The 19,598-nt window shown below is 44.2% G+C and overlaps 1 protein-coding gene across 2 annotated transcripts in view; it reads left to right on the forward strand.

The window, feature by feature from the left end:
* The window catches only part of fam193a (family with sequence similarity 193 member A), a 312,966-nt gene that overhangs the window by 224,273 nt on the left and 69,095 nt on the right, over positions 1 to 19,598 (forward strand). For both annotated transcript variants that reach the window (XM_068029230.1, XM_068029231.1), the window contains exons 7-8: positions 4,625 to 4,749; positions 15,388 to 15,535. In XM_068029230.1, the coding sequence (XP_067885331.1) occupies positions 4,625 to 4,749; positions 15,388 to 15,535 (273 nt within the window). The remainder of the gene's footprint in view (positions 1 to 4,624; positions 4,750 to 15,387; positions 15,536 to 19,598) is intronic.

A 19,598-nucleotide genomic window follows, 5' to 3' on the forward strand; every position in this document is an offset into this window, starting at 1 on the left:
TGGCCTTTATAGCCATTCCAGGCGCTGCTTCACAAACCACTGACCACCTCCAGGCGCGTATCCATTGTCTCTCGAGATAAGGAGGCCCAAAAGAAAAATTATTTTAAAGGAAGCAACGTATTTGTCCTCTGTCCTATCTGCTGACTTTTTTTTTTTCCCCAGTTTATTTTGGGTAGTTCCCTTTTTTGTATTGTTAAAATTTGCTTTTTGTCCAGGTCAGATAGCTTTTATTTTTGACTGATCTCTTTTCAGTTCTTTTAGGTAAAAACATAATAATGCTATTTCCTTATCCTCACACTACCTACCTGCCCCTTTTCATTCTCTGGCATTGAATCCAACTTTGCCTTGTTGAGCTAAAAAAAAACATTTTGATCCCGAAAGTAATCTTGGACACATGGTAAAAACTTCACTCCCTTTTTGCCACTCAGAGTAAGTATCCAAAGACAAGCTCTGGTAAAAAAAAATAAAGTCATGTGTTGTTATGGCACTGCCTTTTCAGCTTATTTCTCCTCTTGGCCTACATATCTCCTCTTCTATCTCATTTGCATTGTTTGACAGATTGTTATTAAACATCTAGGGCATTAAACATTAGGGCGGCGCAGTGGTTAGCACCGCAGCCTCACAGCTCCAGCAACCCGGGTTCAGTTTTGGGTACTGCCTGTGCGGAGTTTGCAAGTTCTCCCTGTGACCGCGTGGGTTTCCGCCGGGTGCTCCGGTTTCCTCCCACAGCCAAAGACTTGCAGGGTGATAGGTAAATTGGCCATTGTAAATTGCTCCTAGTGTAGGTAGTAGGAGAATTGTGGGAAGGTGGGGATGTGGTAGGGAATATGGGATTAATGTAGGATTAGTATAAATGGGTGGTTGTTGGTCGGCACAGACTCGGGCCGAAGGGCCTGCTGTATCTCTAAATAAATAAATAATCCCAATAGAATCTCAGTTGCCTCTTATTTCTTAGTTCTAATTAAATAGATATAACCTCTGAGCCATCCCCTATATCATCACTATTTTCCAGTATTGTAATGAGATCTTTGATTAATCCCGCTAACCTTCCTGCTTTCCCCTTATGCTATTCGTTCTAAATATCTTGTAACTAGAAGTAAAAACAAGAAATGCTGGAACCACTCAGCAGGTCTGGCAGCATCTGTGGAAAGGGAAGCAGAGTTAACGTTTCGGGTCTCTGACCCGAAACGTTAACTCTGCTTCTCTTTCCACAGATGCTGCCAGACCTGCTGAATGGTTCCAGCATTTCTTGTTTTTGTTTCAGATGTCCAGCATCTGCAGTATTTTGCTTTATTTTAGTGTTGTAACTAGAAGTGTTTGGCTTCCAGTCCTACCCTAGCCTATTGCGATTCTATCTGAACAATTTGTGTTTCTAGCTCTCGAATTTTATCCAGAATATATTTTGTGCATCTACATTTATCCAGCCTTTCCTGGCAATATTACTCATTTTAATTCCTTTTCCTTCTGATCTGTTCTTTATTACTTTTCTGTTTTATCTTTTTTCCATTTCTTTCCCCTTTTACTTTGCTCTTTCTTTCCTTGTCTTATTTTTCACCCTCTTCCCTTGCTATATCAGTTTAATCCTTCTCCAACAAGAAAGAATCTAACCATCTCTCCTCGACTTTCAACAGCATTACCATCGCTGAATCTCCCACCATCAACATCCTGGGGGTTGCCATTGACCAGAAACTTAATGAGACCAGTCATATTTACACTGTGTGATGAGAAGAGCAGGTCTGAGAATGGGCATTCTGTGGCGAGTAACTCACCACCTGACTCCCCATCTACAAGGCACAAGTCAGGAGTGTAATGGAATATTCTCCACTTGCCTGGATGATTGCAGCTCCAACATCACTCAAGAAGCTCAACATCATCCAGGACAAAGCAGCATGCTTGATCAGCACCTTAAGCGTTCACTTTCTCCACCACTGATACACAGTAGCAGCAGTGTGTACCATCTACAAGATGCACTGCAGTAACTCGCCAAACCTCCTTCAACAGCTGTTTCTAAACCCATGACCTGTACCACCAAGCAGGACAAGGGCAGCAGATGCATGGGAACACCACCACCTGCAAGCTCCCCTCCAAGCCACACAACATCCTAACTTCAACCTATATTGGCATTCCTCCACTGTCACTGGGTCAGCATCCTGGAACTAACAGCACTATGGATATACCTACACCACTTGGACTGCTGCAGTTCAAGGAGGTGGCTCACCACCACCTTCTCAAGGGCAACTAGGGATGGGCAATATATGCTGGTCTTGCTGGTGATGCTCGCATCCCATGAACGAATTAATTAAATAAATGGCACTGGCTTTCATCCCAGCCTTGTTCAGCCGTAGGCTGTCTGTCCTGTAGCAGTCATTCCTGCCCTCGAACTGGTCGTAATGCCCTTAGACTGTGTACCTTTACCTTCTGCACCATCTCCATGGCCACATATTTAAGTTATTCTACCATTGAGATTCCTTTTGCAGGAAACCTTTTCTCTCCTTTTCCTTGGCGGCTGTTGAGCAACACATCACTGACTACCCTTGACTGCAGCTGAAACAGTCTTTTTGCCTATCTATGGAATCCCCTACTACTGCTGCAATTTTGCACATTTGGTTGCTAATTCCCTCGTCCCACAAGATCCCTACACCTGTTTTATGGTGCTTCCTTCCTACCCCAGTAGTTGGTCACCCATTTCTCCTCTTTACTAACTTATTCTGCCTGTGGAGTGACCGCACATCAAGATGACTTCTGATTGTGATGGAATATCCAGATGGTAATCAAGCCTAGAAACTTTTGAGCTAAAAAGCATGAAGTCAAGAGGCAATTCTGCACAAGTGATCATGTGAAAAGTCCTGGACCTCCTACATGGCTCATTTCAGCCATCCTCATCCCACCCAGCTACACTCGTGTTTTCTTGAAAGATTAACAAAAGAAAACATAACATGATTTAGCCCCTCAAATATCGTTTTAGGCCAGCTACAGCTTAAAACTAAACTCCTGCTGAGGCATACTGACCTTTTTGTACTCCTGGTTTCTTGCTGCTCAAAACCACTGTCGCCCTGGCAAACTCAAATTCATAGCGTCAACTCTTATTAGCTCAACTGCCACAAGAAAAACCAGCAAAGAGCAAGTAATAGTTACAGCTATTTCATTAATGAACTGATTACTGGCTGAAACTACCTCATAGTTGAGGTAACTGCACTTGAAAACTACTTGATTGGCCATAAGCTGCTTTGGGGTGTCCAGAGGTTAAGAAAGGTACCAAATAAATACAAGTTTGCCTTTTCCTTTTTACAAGTAAACAAGTTAAACTATTCATATTACGTTAACTATTCATATTACGTTAACTGAAAAGAAATAGAGTAAGTGAAAAGTCAGTATTTGAGTGATACCTGGGCTTAGATGGTTAAATTAGGCGAGGTTGCATAAGGTTTGGCTTATATTCCCTTGAGTGTAGGACATTGAGGGGTGATCTGATCAAGGTGGTAGAAATGTTCAAATAATTCATTAAGGTAGATACAAAGGAACTCTTGCCTCTGGTGGGGAAATAATATCAACTTTTTTTTATTCTTTCATGAGTTGTGGGCATTGCTGGCAAGGCCAGCATTTGTTGCCCATCCCTACTTGCGCTTGACAATTGAGTGGCTTGCTAGATTTCACAGGGCAGTTAAGAGTCAACCACCTAGTTCTGGGTCTGGTGTTACATGTAGGCCAGACCGGGTAAGGATGGCAGATTTCCTTCCATAAAGGACATTAGTGAACCAGATGGGTTTTTACAACAGTCGATGATAGTCTCAGTAATGGTGCCATGAAACTAGCTTTCACTTCCAGATTTTTAAGTTTAATTAATTGAATTTAAATTCCACCAGCTGCCGTGGTGGGATTTGAACCCGTGTCCCCAGGACATTAGCCTGAATCTCCAAATTACTAGTTAGTTCAGTGAGCACTACCACTAAGCCACCGTCTCCCCTAAGCCATTCAAGAGGAAAACAGGAAGCATTTTTTTCCCTCAAAGTACAATATGTCTGGAATTCTTAACCCCCAGAAATCTGTGAATGTTAGGACAGTTAAAACTGATTTTTTTTTTTTTGCTGGGTAAAGTTATAAAAGGACATGGAGCTAAGGCAGGAAAATGGGGTTGAATGGCATAGCAGACTCAAGGGGCCGAATGACCTCTTTCTCTTCCAGCTTGTCCTAATTTCTCTTGCCGAAATTAAATTCCACACTGGTCTTTTGCTGTTTGTTCAAGACTGGAATTTTCTGGTGATCAGGTCATCAAACTGCTAGGTAAATCTTATAGTAAACCTATATCATAGTCGAAATATACACATCAACTCTAACGTTAGAGAAGCACACGCTACTCGCTCCAGTTCTCTGTTTCCAGAATGTGGCCCTCCCTATGGCTTCTCTGAGTGAGATTGCCAAATTAGAGGCATTTTTGTGATACAGACCTGTGGCTGCTGGAATTGAACCTGCTGAACCCTTCCAGCCTGTAGATTGTCAGTAGTGCTAGATTTGAACCTGGCTCCTGGAGGATAATGTCTACTTCACTACACCATCACAGCCCTGCATGTTGAAAACCTGTTTCAATTGTCCGGACTATAGATGACTTCCTTGCCTTCTCTTACAGGAAAGTGAACATTTGAAGAAATTTCAGGTGACATGGGAACTTCATAACAAGCACCTATTTGAAAACTTGGTGTTCTCTGAGCCACTTCTGCAGAGTAGCTTACCATCACTAGTTGCACAGCTCCGGTAAGCTCCTCTATAACTAGAACATTTTGGAATTAATGGCTGGTTAGGCAAAAACTGTAAGGAAAGCATAATTTATATTTTACTGTTTTGTTCGTAGCAGCCTTGCTGAAGTGAGCAGCCTCTTTTTGGTACCCAGACTCTGTGCCAGGCATTATTGGATTATATGGAGTTTAAAGCACCCTCTACGCAACCCAGTTAACTAACCTCTGAAGGGTATTGTCTGCTGCTGTGGAGCAGATTTTCCGTACTTGTGGCCTACCGAGCTTGGGGGTTTTGTGCAGTTGAACTGCACCCACTCTGAATTGAGTTGTAGTTCCCCACACTCATTAAACATCACATGCCAATGGCCAACAGAAAGAGAGCATTTCATGGATTTGAGCACATAATCTACACTGACACTCCAGTGCAGTACTGAGGGAGTTCTACACTGCCAGATGTACCTTCTTTCAAATTATTTATTTTATTTTATTTAGAGATGCAGCACTGAAACAGGCCCTTCGGCCCACCGAGTCTGTGCCGACCAACAACCACCCATTTATACTAACCCTACAGTAATCCCATATTCCCTACCACCTACCTACACTAGGGGAAATTTACAATGGCCAATTTACCTATCACCTGCAAGTCTTTGGCTGTGGGAGGAAACCGGAGCACCCGGCGAAAACCCACGCGGTCACAGGGAGAACTTGCAAACTCCGCACAGGCAGTACCCAGGATTGAACCCGGGTCCCTGGAGCTGTGAGGCTGCGATGCTAACCACTACGCCACTGTGCCACCGTTACATTAGTCGTTAAACATACACGTACTACAAGATTAGCATTACTGAAAGTTGGTAAGAAGTGGTTCAGATGGGATGCACTTATGTTGCTGCCCACACAACATGTCTTACTGGCTCCCATTTTAGCTGATATTGTTACTGGTTCTCTCTCCTCAGTTACTGTTCCTCTTTCCTTCAAATCTGATGTCATCACTCCTGTCAAAAAAAAAAACACTTGGCCCCTCCGACCTTACAAACTACTGCCCACTTTCAACCTCCCTTTCCTCTCAAGTTCTTGAACGTGGTGTCGCTTCTCAAATCTGTGTCCGTCTTTCCTAGAGCTCCATGTTTCAATCCCTCCATTCAGGTGTCTACCCTTGCCACAGTACCAAAATGGCTCTTATCAAAGCCACAAATTGCATCTCATGTGACTGTGACAAATGTAAACTATCCTTCCTCGTTCTTCTTGACCTGTCTGTGGCTTTTGACATGGTTGACCACACCATCCTCTTCCCATGCCTTACCAGTGTCGTCCAGCTGGGTGGGACTTCATTTGCCTCTTGTCTATTCAATTTTAGCCAGAGAAAGATCTGAACTAGCTTCTCTTTTTGCTTCCGCACCATTACCTCTGGTGTCCCCCAAGGATCTGTTCCTTGACTCCCTCCTATTTCTCATCTACATACTGCCCCTCAGTGACATCATCTGAAAATGCATCATTTTTCACGTGTACGTTGATGACACCCAGCTCTATCTGATCACCATCTCTCTTGACCTCTCCAGTGTCAGACTGCTTGTCCGATATTCTGGACTGGGCGAGTTGAAATTTTTTCCAACTAAATATTGGGAAAACGGAAGCCATTGTCTTCAATCCCTGCTACATCCCTCTCCCTGACAACTATCTGAGGCTGAACCAGACTATGTGACCCTGAGATGAGCTTCCGATTACATATCCACATCATCACTAAGACAGTCAATTTCTAAAACCCTAACTTCATCCAATTCCACCCCTGTCTGATCTCATCTGAAGCCCTCATCCATGCCTTTTTTACCTCTATACTTGAATATTCCAACCCACTCCCGGCGAACCCTCCACATTCTACCCTCCATAATCTTGAGGTCATCCAAAACTCTGCGCTGTTTGCATTCCCTACCTTCTACCAAGTCCTGTTCACCCATCACCCCTGTGCTCGCTGACCTACATTGGCTCTCGGTTTCAAGCAATGCCTCGGTTTTAAAAATTCTCATCCATGTTTTCAAATCACTTCTTGGCCTTCCCTCCCTATCCCTGTAATCTCATCCAGTCCGACAGTCCTCCAAGATATCTGCACTCCTCCCATTCTGAAATAAAAACAAGAAATGCTGGAAATACTCAGCAGGTCTGGCAGCATCTGTGGAGAGAGAAGCAGAGTTAATGTTTCAGGTCAGTGACCCTTCTTCAGAACTAGCAAATATTAGAAATGTAAAAGGCTATAAGCAAGTAAAGCGGGGGTGGGCAAGAGATAACAAAGGAGAAGGTGTAAATAGGACAAGGTCCCAGAATAGCTGACCAGAAGGTCGTGGAGCAAAGGCAAACAATACGTTAATGGTGTGTTCAAAGACGAAGCATTAGTACAGATAGGGTGTTAACGGACTGAAAATTGAACAGCCGCAAGTACAAACATGAAAAAAAACTGGGTAAACAAACTGAACAAGCTAAGATGAAGTAAAACAAAATAAACACAAAAAAAATTTTTAAAAATGAAAAAGAAAAAAATAACTAAAAATAAAAGTAAAATGGGGGGGGGGCCCCGTCATGCTCTGAAATTATTGAACTCAGTGTTCAGTCTGGCAGGCTGTAGTGTGCATAATCGGTATGCTGTTCCTCGAGCTTGCGTTGATGTTCACTGGAACACTGCAGCAATCCCAGGACAGAGATGAGAGCAGGGGGGAGTGTTGAAATGGCAAACAACCAGAAGCTCGGGGTCCTGCTTACGGACTGAGCGGAGGTGTTCCGCAAAGCGGTCACCCAGTCTGCGTTTGGTCTCCCCAATGTAGAGGAGACCATGTTATGAGCAGCGAATACAGTATACCACATTGAAAGAAGTACAAGTAAATCACTGCTTCACCTGAAAGGAGTGCTTGGGGCCTGGGATAGTGAGGAGGTAAATGGGCAGGTATTACACCTCCTGCAATTGCAGGGGAAGGTGCCATGGGAAGGGGACGAGGTGGTGGGGGTAATGGAGGAGTGGACCAGGGTGTCACGGAGGGAATGATCCCTTCGGAATGCTGACGGGAAGGGAGGGGAAGATGCGTTTGGTTGTGGCATCACGCTGGATGTGGCGGAAAGGCGGAGGATGATCCTTTGAGTATGGAGGCTGGTGGGGTGGAAAGTGAGGACAAGGGGAACCCTGTCACGGTTCTGGGAGGGAAGGGAAGGGGTGAGGGTAGAGGTGCGGGAAATGGGCCGGACACGGTTGAGGGCCCTGTCAACCACAGTGGGGGGGGAATCCTCGGTTGAGGAAAAGGAAGACATATCAGAAGCGCTGTCATGGAAGGTAGCATCATCAGAGCAGATGCGTCGGAGATGGAGAAACTAGGAGAATGGAATGGAGTCCTTACAGGAGGCAGGGTGTGAAGAAGTGCAGTCGAGGTAGCTGTGGGAGTCGGTGGGCTTGTAATGGATATTAGTAGACAGCCTATCACCAGAGGTGGAGATAGAGAAGTCGAGGAAGAGAAGAGAAGTGTCGGAGATGGACCATGTAAAGGTGAGAGAAGGGTGGAAATTAGAAGCAAAGTTGATAAAGTTTTCCAGTTCGGTGCAGGAGCAGGAAACTGCACCGATAGTCATCAATGTACTGGAAAAACAGTTGGGGGAGGGGGCCTGAGTAGGACTGGAACAAGGAATGTTCGACATATCCCACAAAAAGACAGGCATAACTAGGACTCATGCGGGTACCCATTGCAACACCTTTTACTTGAAGGAAGTGAGTGGAGTTGAAGGAGAAGTTGTTCAATGTGAGAACAAGTTCAGCCAGGCAGAGGAGGGTGGTGGTGGATGGGGACTGGTTGGGCCTCTGTTTAAGGAAGAAACGGAGAGCCCTCAAACCGTCCTGGGTGGGGGGTGGAGGTGTAGAGAGATTGGACGTCCATAGTGAAGAGGAAGCGGTTGGGGCCAGGAAACTGGAAATTGTCAAAATGACGTAGGGCGTCAGAAGAGTCACGGATGTAGGTGGGAAGAGACTAGACCAGCGGAGAAAAGATAGAGTCTATATAGGAAGAAATAACTTCAGTGGGGCAGGAACAAGCTGAAACAATGGGTCTGCTGGGACAGTCCTGTTTGTGGATTTTGGGAATGAGGAAGAAGCGGGCTGTCAGGGGTTGCAGGACTATGAGGTTGGAAGCTGTAGAGGGAAGATCTCCAGAGGAGATGAGATCAGTGATAGTCCTGTGGACAGTAGCTTGATGTTCGGTGGTGGGGTCATGGTCCAGAGGGAGGTAGGAAGAAGTGTCTGAGAGTTGCCGCTGAGCCTCTGCAAGGTAGAGGTCAGTACACCATACAACAACAGCACCTTGTCTGCAGGTTTGATGACCATGTTGGGATTAGACCTGAGAGAACGGAGTGCCTCAAGTTCAGAGGGGGGTGGGTTGGAGTGAGTGAGCGGGGCAGAGAAATAGAGATGACCAATGTCACGCCGACAGTTTTCAATGAAAAGATCAAGAGCGGGTAAGAGGCCAGGGGGAGTGGTCCAGGTAGAGGGAGAATGCTGGAGGCGGATGAATGGGTCTACTGATCGGGGGAACGACTCCTGGTCAAAGAAGTGAGCCCGGAGGCGACGGAAGAAGAGCTCAACGTCATGCCAAGTGGGAAATTCATTGAGGTGGGGGTGTAAGGGGATAAAACTGAGACCTTTGCTGAGTACAGAACATTCAGCGTCAGAGAGGGGGAGGTCAGAGGGTATAGTGAATACACGGCAAGGGGTCAGATCAGAAGGGGTGCGGTCAGAGGGAAGTGAAGGAAGAAGGATCTGGAGGGGCATTCGTCCCCATCAGCTGCTGGAGCTTGCGTTCCTTGACACCTGAAAGGAAGAAAAAGTTTTTTGTTAATGCGCGGATGGAACGAAGGATGAAATGAAACTGCGGAGTAGAACAGCTCTGAGCTAAGGTGAGGCGGTGCTGCTGGAGAGAGGGGTTCAGTGTGTGCATGTGGTGGCGCATAGCACTGAGTGTGGATCTCAGGATGCGGCGAGAATAGAGGTCCGAGGAACATTGTATTTCTCGGCGATCCCTATAATCCTGGGTGGATTCAAAACATGATGGGTGAAACTGCAGTTGGAATCCACGTGGAATAAGTCGGAGCCGGAGACAGTCACTGAGGAAGGAGATGTGGCTGTGAAAACGAGTTTTGGTAGACACTTTATCAAACACCAGGAGGGAAATAGAAAGCAATGAAGGTGAACAAAGTGCTCCTCCCATTCTGGCCTCTTGAACATCCCCAATTTTAATTGGTCCACCATTGGCTGCCATACCTTCAGCTGCCAAGGGCCTAAGCTCTGGAATTCCCTCCCGAAACCCCTCTGCCTCGCTACCTCTCCTCTTTTAAGATGCTCCTTAATACCTATCTGTTTGACCAAGCTTTTGGTCATCTGTCCTAATGTCTCATTATGTGGCTTGGAGAGACAGCCCTTCTGGCTTCTGCACAGATTGAGTCCCTGGCTTGTCTGCTTGTCCAAGGGAAATTCCCTGCTTTTACAGAGATAGACAGTCACTTGATTGTCTCTGTATTCTCTGGTACCTTCTAATACAATTCAAGTTTAGGAATTTCCATCTCAAACTTTATGGTGTCAGTGTGTTCCCCTGGTGGGTTTGCCCTTTCAGTGTCAATGTCCCTATCACCACTTTTGATGCCTTGGAATGTGCAAAATTTTCAAATGCAAATTGTGGCAGCTGTGGCAAAGTTTTTGTAAAAGTTGCAATATTCCAGCTTTCCTTTTTTTTAAGTTTAATGTAAGTTTCCAACTGATGACTTAAAAATTCTCATTTGGTGTCGTATGTTTTCTTGACGATGGATATGAACAGAAGTTGCTATGTGAAGTGATGCACTTTGGGAGGACTAATCTGGAAAGGCAGTATACTGGAAATGAGACAATTTTGAGAAGTGTAGATGAGCAGAGAGACCATGGGGTCCATATACAGATGGCAGGGGCAAGTTGAATAGAATAATAAAAGCAAAGAGATTGTGCCAGAACTTCATAAATCACTGATTAGGCCTCAGGAGGAGTATTGTAGACAATTATGGGCACCACACTAAAGGCCTTAGCAAGGTACAGATGATGTTAGCAATGACGAAGGACTTCAGTTATAAGGACAAGTTGGAGGAGGTGACCTCATAGAGGTTTTCCAAATGCTGAGAGGCTTGGTAGAGAGAGAAAGTTTATTCCCTCTGGTGAGTGGATCAATAACTAGAGGTCATAGGTTAAAAATAATTGGCAAGAGATTAGGCCAAATTTTTTCAGAGTTGTTGGGATCTGGGGTACCCTACCTGAAAAGGTGGTCAAAGTTAATTCCATAAAAAATTTAAAAGGGAGTTGGACAGGTGCTTGAGGGTGAAGAACTTTGATTTGTGCACAAAAAGCTCTTTCAAAGAGACAGCATAGACTTCCTTCTGTGTTGTAAGTTTCCATGAAACTGAGATCTTGTCTGCCATCTCAAGTGGACGTGAAAGATCCCATTGTCACTGTTTCGAAGATGATCAGTGTAGTTCTCCCCAGTGTCCTGGCCAATATTTATTCTCAACCAGTAAGTATTTAAAAAAAAACAAATTCTCTGGTCATTATTACATTGATGTTTGCGAGACCTTGCTGTGCGCAAATAGGTTCCTGCGTTACCTACATTACAACGGTGACTATACTTTAAAAGTATTTGATTGGCTGTAAATTGATTTGGGATATCCAGAGATTGTGAAAATTACTTTAGAAATTCATATCTTTTATTTCATTCCATCATCCTTGGCCAGATTGCTATTTGGGTCCCAAAGGCCAACCCATTGTTCTATCTAGTGCCACACTTTAAAGTAAAGCCTGGCTCGGGTATAAAATTAAAACCCGACCCGAGCCCTTTAACTTTTTTTTCGCGCCTGACCCAACTCGACATGAATCTCCTGCATCTGTTCTGGCAGCAGGCTATTCCTGCAGCTGGAGTTGTGGGGAATCATGGGTAAGCCTGATCCGTGCCTTCCCGGAAGCAGCGTCCAGCCCGGCCCGAGCCCGAATGCTGGACTCGGAATTTCGACCCGACCCGAACCCGACACATGTAGTTGGGTTCGGGTTGGGTAGCCAGGCTTTACTTTAAAGAACTATTGGTTAAATGATGTAGGATTCAAATTCTGACAGACAGGATGGGTGGTAATCTATGTAAGAGGTACTGAGTTGTAGCGATATGGTTATCACTGCTAGCATTTGTTTGAAGACATTTAGTGTGGGGGCCCAGCAGATGGTTTGGTGGGGTGGGTGGGTGGTGGTTGCTGGAGGTGGGTAGGAGGAACAATTTGTGAAATCGTCTATGGATTCTTGAGGTTTGGTAAGTCAAATGGTTTTTTTCCAGCTCCAGATTTAAGTTTTTTTGACTATTGGAGTAAATTACCAGTGCAGACCATTGAAATGTAAGTGGTTTTAAAAAATGATTGGATGGATTTGTGGAGCGAGAAGGGTTTGAGAAGAGGGTTGAGTGGAAGCTTGTTCTATTTAAAATATGCCAGTTTTTTACGGTCTAGTAAACATTTCCTGCTCCAAAAAAAAATTCTTGCAGTTCAAAATCCAAAACTATTAAGTAAATGCAAGAATTTCTGCATCAAATTCGCTCTGATTTTCTGTGGTTGGACAAAGTTGTCATCGGAACAATTTGACTGTGACTGTATTCCCAACCAATAAACCTCAGCATGAGTTTTTTCCAAATGTGATCTATATTTAAAAAGTTGCATCATTCAATCATATGGTCTTTTTTGCCAGTAAGTTCACAATGCTCCAATGAATGTCTGTTTAAGCACTGCATCTCTAGTAGGAGCCATGTTGGCACGAGTTTTATTTTTTCTGCAGTGCTTGGAATTCTTAAGCTGTGCTTTGTAATGCTATAGTTCGTCATCTGTTCTTGACTGTGGTCAGTACATGATGGATTTCTCTAACTTCCTACTTGCTTTGCACTGTATGCTTCTACAGAGGGTTCCAGGGGAAATAGGAGTGACCCTTGCCTCTGCGGAGCCAACCAGTGGGGGATGCAACAGAACCACCCAGGTTAACAACACCACAGTCCACATAAAATGTGTCAATGCTGATAGAATGCTGCGTACCAAGCCAAAACAACGCACACGCATACACAATTCAGAGCAGTATTGAGGGAGCTGTGCACTGTGCATTTTTCAGAAAAGGCATTAAACTGAGGCCCTGTCTGCCCCCTCAGGTGGACGTAAGAGCAAGAGTTCTCCCTGGTGTCTTGGCCAACATTTATCCCTGAACCAGAAACTTAAAAAGAAAGCATCTGGTCATTATATTGCTGTTAGTGTGAGCTTGCTATATGTAATTTGGCTGCCGTATTTCTACGTCACAATGGCTACACTTCAGCAAGTACTTCATAGGCTGTAAAAGGCTTTGTGGCATCCTTAAGTTGTGGAAGGCCAGCAGAATGCAAGGCTGCAGAACTTATGTCAAGAACAATAGATAAGCCAGACCACACTATAGTGTAGAATGCTTGTACGCCAACACTGTCATTTCACCCGTGGGAATATTACATGAGTTAGATTTGGACCTTTTTTAAAATTTGAAATTGATTACTGACGTCCATTTTTAAATTGATCAGTAGGCAGCATCTTCCTTCAACTTGAGCTATATTCTTGGTTTTTGTCAGTTGGAAGATTGTGTGGGTGGAGATTTGTCATTCACAAACTGGCCCTATGAAGGATTTAATTAAAATTGTTTAGAGACTAAAAAGTTTTAAAAAATATATAATTAATCCTGTTTGTTGATCTCAGCCTTGTGAGGCAGGACTTCTGCAGCTGGCCTGGTGGATTAGGGAGGCTTGACTCCATCAGCGAACCTCTGTTCAGTGATCTGTATTGCAAATCCAGTCATACTTCCGTAAGCGTCACAGTGGCGCAGTGGTTGGCACTGCAGCCTCACAGCTCCAGTGACCCGGGTTCAATTCTGGGTACTGTCTGTGTGGAGTTTGCAAGTTCTCCCTGTGTCTGCGTGGGTTTTCTCCGGGTGCTCAGGTTTCCTCCCACAAGCCAAAAGACTTGCAGGTTGGTAGGTAAATTGGCCATTATAAATTGTCACTAGTATAGGTAGGTGGTAGGGAAATATAGGGACAGGTGGGGATGTGGTAGTAATATGGAATTAGTGTAGGATTAGTATAAATGGGTGGTTGATGGTCGGCACAGACTCGGTGGGCCGAAGGGCCTGTTTCAGTGCTGTATCTCTAAATAAAATAAATTTTAAAAAAAATAGAATTGATGTGTTGTCCCCTGTGGCCAATCGCCTGCCAGCATTTGAATCATAGCTGAGGTACCAGAGGGCGAATGGTGCCGCGAAAACTGCGTCTCTGCAAGGAGTCACAGCCTTCAGAAGAGGGAAGGGATGGTTGAAAGGTGAAATGGCAGGATTAATAAACGATGGACATAAAATCAACAATTGGATTTGTTGGTGCCTAAATTAACCCTTATAATTGTGAATACATGTATTCTAGTAATGTTAATCATGATCTCAGGCAGGACATTTTGCACAGATTCCAACGTGATCTAGTGGACTATACTTCCTGTGAAACTTCAAAGTTTTAAAGTTAGCCTCCTCCCAGCAGTTAGCATTAGTGGTTATTGGGGATTTTATATTGAACTGTGTTGTCAGGGGTTTGCACAAAATCAAAACCGGAACACCAACATATCATCCCTCTCCCTAGGTCATACAGTAGAAGCACTGGGCTGTTCGCTAAAGGCATGGTAGAATGCATCTTAATGGGTTGAAGATTTTTCTAATCTATATATGTACACCTTGAGGCACCTCTCTCTCTGCTTTAATCATTGATCGGATATTCACCCAGAGACTGAGCTCTTAAGAGCTCCTTTAACATGTAGTGAGCCCCCATTGCATCCTCCTTGACGCTTACGGAAGTACAAGTGTGATGGTGATTTGTATTTTGAATTCCATTTTTAGAATTAGACCAATCAGTAGTCTTTTCCTTTTAGCTTTCAACATATTTGTGAACAAAAGCATGGCCCATCTAAAACTGTTTACCTCATAGTATGATTCAGAACAGAAGATGACCATTTGATCCATCATGCCTGTGCCTGCTCCTTGAAAGAGCTGTCCAAGTCATCCCACTCACCTCTTTCCCTGCAACCCTACAATTTCTTTTAATCTTACATCTTTTGTCATTTCTAGTGAATGCTCTTCTCTAACTGCTGTATAATACAGCTATTTTCCTGAAATTGGTCGCTAATGGTTTTCCCTCTGTTATATTTAGCCAACCCCCATAGTTAACATCACCATTTTTAAAAAATTCTTTCATGGGATATGGGCATCGCTGGCAGACCAGCATTTGTTCCCCATCCTTAATTGCTGTTGATCTGAGTGGCTTGCTAGACCATTTCAGAGGGCCGTTACGAGTCAACCACAATGCTGGAGTCACATGTAAGCCAGACCAGGTAATGATGGCAGATTTCCTTCCCGAAAGGACATTAGTGAACTTGATGGGTTTTTATGACAATTGATAGTTTCATGGCACTATTACTGAGACTAGTTTTCAATTCCAGATTTTTATTAATGTGTGGTGAAACAGTGAGCTGCATGGTCTATATTCTCATGTGTTTGTCTTAGGTATGTACTGATGTGTTGCTGTGCTGATTGATCTCTCTTAAGGCTGGGTACGGCATCTCATGACTCCTATAGTGAGGACATGTATAGTACGTTACTACAAAGGTATCTCCAGATGGATCAGGAGATGAGTAGAGTTGCTGCAGAGTGGCTGGAGTGTCAGAAGCGAATAGATGACTACGTGGATGAGCAGGTGAGGCTTTCTTTTGTTGAAATCTCTTTGCAACTTTAAGTTCACAATTTCAATATTGCCAAAGCATTTCTGTCCTAAAAGCGCACACGGGTCACCACGTGTCTTCAATTAAAATTTTAAGAATTAGAACATTACAGCGCAGTACAGGCCCTTCGGCCCTCGATGTTGCGCCGACCTGTGAAACCATCTGACCTACACTATTCCATTTTCATCCATATGTCTGTCCAATGACCACTTAAATGCCCTTAAAGTTGGCGAGTCTACTACTGTTGCAGGCAGGGCGTTCCACGCCCCTACTACTCTCTGAGTAAAGAAACACCCTCTAACATCTGTCCTATATCTATCACCCCTCAACTTAAAGCTATGTCCCCTCATGTTTGCCATCACCATCCGAGGAAAAAGACTCTCACTATCCACCCTATCTAACCCTCTGATTATCTTCTATGTCTCTATTAAGTCACCTCTCCTCCTCCTTCTCTCCAACGAAAACAACCTCAAGTCCCTCAGCCTTTCCTCGTAAGACCTTCCCTCCATACCAGGCAACATCCTAGTAAATCTCCTCTTCACCCTTTCCAAAGCTTCCACATCCTTCCTATAATGCGGTGACCAGAACTGCACGCAATACTCCAGGTGCGGTCTCACCAGAGTTTTGTACAGCTGCAGCATGACCTCGTGGCTCCGAAACTTGATCCCCCTACTAATAAAAGCTAACACACCATATGCCTTCTTAACAGCCCTATTAACCTGGGTAGCAACTTTCAGTGATTTATGTTGCTGGACACCAAGATCTCTCTGTTCATCTACACTACCAAGAATCTTCCCATTAGCCCAGTACTCTGCATTCCTGTTACTCCTTCCAAAGTGAATCACCTCACACTTTTCCGCATTAAACTCCATTTGCCATCTCTCAGCCCAGCTCTGCAGCCTATCTATGTCCCTCTGTACCCTACAACATCCTTCAGCACTATCCACAACGCCACCGACCTTCGTGTCATCCGCAAATTTACTAACCCACCCTTCTACACCCTCTTCCAGGTCATTTATAAAAATGACAAACAGCAGTGGCCCCAAAACAGATCCTTGCGGTACACCACTAGAAACTATACTCCAGGATGAACATTTGCCATCAACCACTGTCTTCTTTCAGCTAGCCAATTTCTGATCCAAAGCTCTAAATCACCTTCAACCCCATACTTCTGTATTTTCTGCAATAGCCTACCGTGAGGAACCTTATCAAACGCCTTACTGAAATCCATATACACCACATCCACCTGTTTGGTTACCTTCTCGAAAAACTCTAAGGTTTGTGAGGCACGACCTACCCTTCACAAAACCGTGCTGACTATCGCTAATGAACTTATTCTTTTCAAGATGATTATAAATCCTATCTCTTATAACCTTTTCCAACATTTTACCCACAACCGAAGTAAGGCTCACAGGTCTATAATTACTAGGGCTGTCTCTACTCCCCTTCTTGAACAAGGGGACAACATTTGCTATCCTCCAGTCTTCCGGCACTATTCCTGTCAACAATGACGACATAAAGATCAAGGACAAAGGCTCTGCAATCTCCTCCCTGGCTTCCCAGAGAATCCTAGGATAAATCCCATCTGGCCCAGGGGACTTATCTATTTTCACACTTTCCAAAATTGCTAACACCTCCTCCTTGTGAACCTCAATCCCATCTAGCCTAGTAGTCTGTATCTCAGTATTCTCCTCAACAACATTTTCTTTCTCTACTGTGAATACTGACGAAAAATATTCATTTAATGCTTCCCCTATCTCCTCTGATTCCACACACAACTTCCCACTACTATCCTTGATTGGCCCTAACCTAACTCTAGTCATTCTTTTATTCCTGATATACCTATAGAAAGCCTTAGGGTTTTCCTTGATCCTTTCCGCCAATGACTTCTCGTGTCCTCTCCTTGCTCTTCTTAGCTCTCCCTTTAGATCCTTCCTGGATGGCTTGTAACTCTCAAGCGCCCTAACTGAGCCTTCACGTCTCATCCTAACATAAGCCTTCTTTTTCCTCTTGACAAGCGCTTCAACTTCTTTAGTAAACCACGGCTCCCTCGCTCGACAACTTCCTCCCTGCCTCACAGGTACATACTTATCAAGGACACGCAGTAGCTGCTCCTTGAATAAGCTCCACATTTCGATTGTGCCCATCCCCTGCAGTTTCCTTCCCCATCCTACGCATCCTAAATCTTGCCTAATCGCATCATAATTTCCTTTCCCCCAGCTATAATTTTTGCCCTGCGGTATATACCTGTCCCTGCCCATCGCTAAGGTAAACCTAACCGAATTGTGATCACTATCACCAAAGTGCTCACCTACATCTAAATCTAACACCTGGCCGGGTTCATTACCCAGTACCAAATCCAATGTGGCATCGCCCCTGGTTGGCCTGTCTACATACTGTGTCAGAAAACCCTCCACACACTGGACAAAAACTGACCCATCTAAAGTACTCGAACTATAGTATTTCCAGTCAATATTTGGAAAGTTAAAGTCCCCCATAACAACTACCCTGTTACTCTCGCCCCTGTCGAGAATCATCTTTGCTATCCTTTCCTCTACATCTCTGGAACTATTTGGAGGTCTATAGAAAACTCCCAACAGGGTGACCTCTCCTCTCCTGTTTCTAACCTCGGCCCATACTACCTCAGTTGACTTTGTCGATAGATGTTTTAGACTGCAATTTGTTTTCTCGAATGTATTAGAAAAAGGTGCTGCCTGACCAGTTCAGTTATCGAACTACGGATCTTACTGCCTTCACAATGGGTAGAAATTGAGTTGGCTTGTCTTTACTTTTACTGTAGCTGTAACAGCTGCTTCTTAGGACTTCTTTAAATGAGCCATTTCAAAGCATAAAATAGGATTTTTAAAAATTCATTCATGGGATGTGGGCGTCGCTGGCCAGGCCAGCATTTATTGCCCATCCCTAATTGCCCTTGAGAAGGTGGTGGTGAGCTGCCTTCTTGAATCGCTGCAGTCCATGTGGGGTAGGTACACCCATAGTGCTATTCCTTTTTATTGATTTTGTGGTGGTTAGGTACAACTGAGTGGCTTGCTAGGCTATTTCAGAGGGCATGTAAGAGTTAACCACATTGCTGTGGGTCTGGAGTCACATGTAGGCCACACCAGGTAAGGACAGCTGATTTCCTTCCCTAAAGGACATTAGTGAACCAGATGGGTTTTTACAACAATCGACAATGGTTTCGTGGCCATCATTAGACTAGCTTTTAATTCCAGATTTATTAATTAAATTCAAATTCCACCTTCTGCTGTGGTGGAATTCGAACCCATGTCCCCAGAGAAATACCTTGGGTCTCTGGGTTACTAGTCCAGTGATAATACCACTACGCCACCGCCTACCCCTATTGCAGCCAGCAACAAACACAGTCCACTCGATATCAGCTGGAGTTTGTGATGTAAACTGCCAATATACTTTATTCAGTTGGGTCCATTTTTCACAGACCTTGTGAACTGCACATTGCTCTACTCCAGCTTGGTATCTGGGAGAATGGTTCTGGATGGAAGCAGAAGTGATGGAGTACAGTATAGTGATGGCTTCTCAAAACTAGCCATCCAATTTAAAAAAGAACTTGCATTAATATAATTAGGATGCCCATTCACATCCATTTAGTTTTTTTTAAAGAAGTCCAATCGCTTCCCAGGGACGGTGGGACTAATTCATTGACCCCCACCACTGCCCATCTGAGATCAGCACAGACCTGTTATTTAGTGCCTCAACCAACTTACCAATTGGGAAGCAATATCTGCTACTGTGAAGTGTGGAACGTTAGCAGCAACAGTTCACTATGCACTTTGTTTGCGCAGCATTGTGCCTACTTCCCATGCAACTGTGTACTTGTGAATTTAAAGTAATAGAGCACTTGTCTGTCTCTTAATAATGAAAACCCAATCCTCAACTAACTTCTTCGGTTAAGTTTCATTCTTACCAACAGTTAGATGAAAAGACAAAAGAGCGAGTCAGGCAAATGCTTAACTTTAAAAGGCAATTTCTTTTCTTCCCTGAGGCATGAATCGCATCTGC

Source organism: Heterodontus francisci, chromosome 4 (assembly GCF_036365525.1).
Source record: "Heterodontus francisci isolate sHetFra1 chromosome 4, sHetFra1.hap1, whole genome shotgun sequence".
NCBI classification, from domain to species: Eukaryota; Metazoa; Chordata; class Chondrichthyes; order Heterodontiformes; family Heterodontidae; genus Heterodontus; species Heterodontus francisci.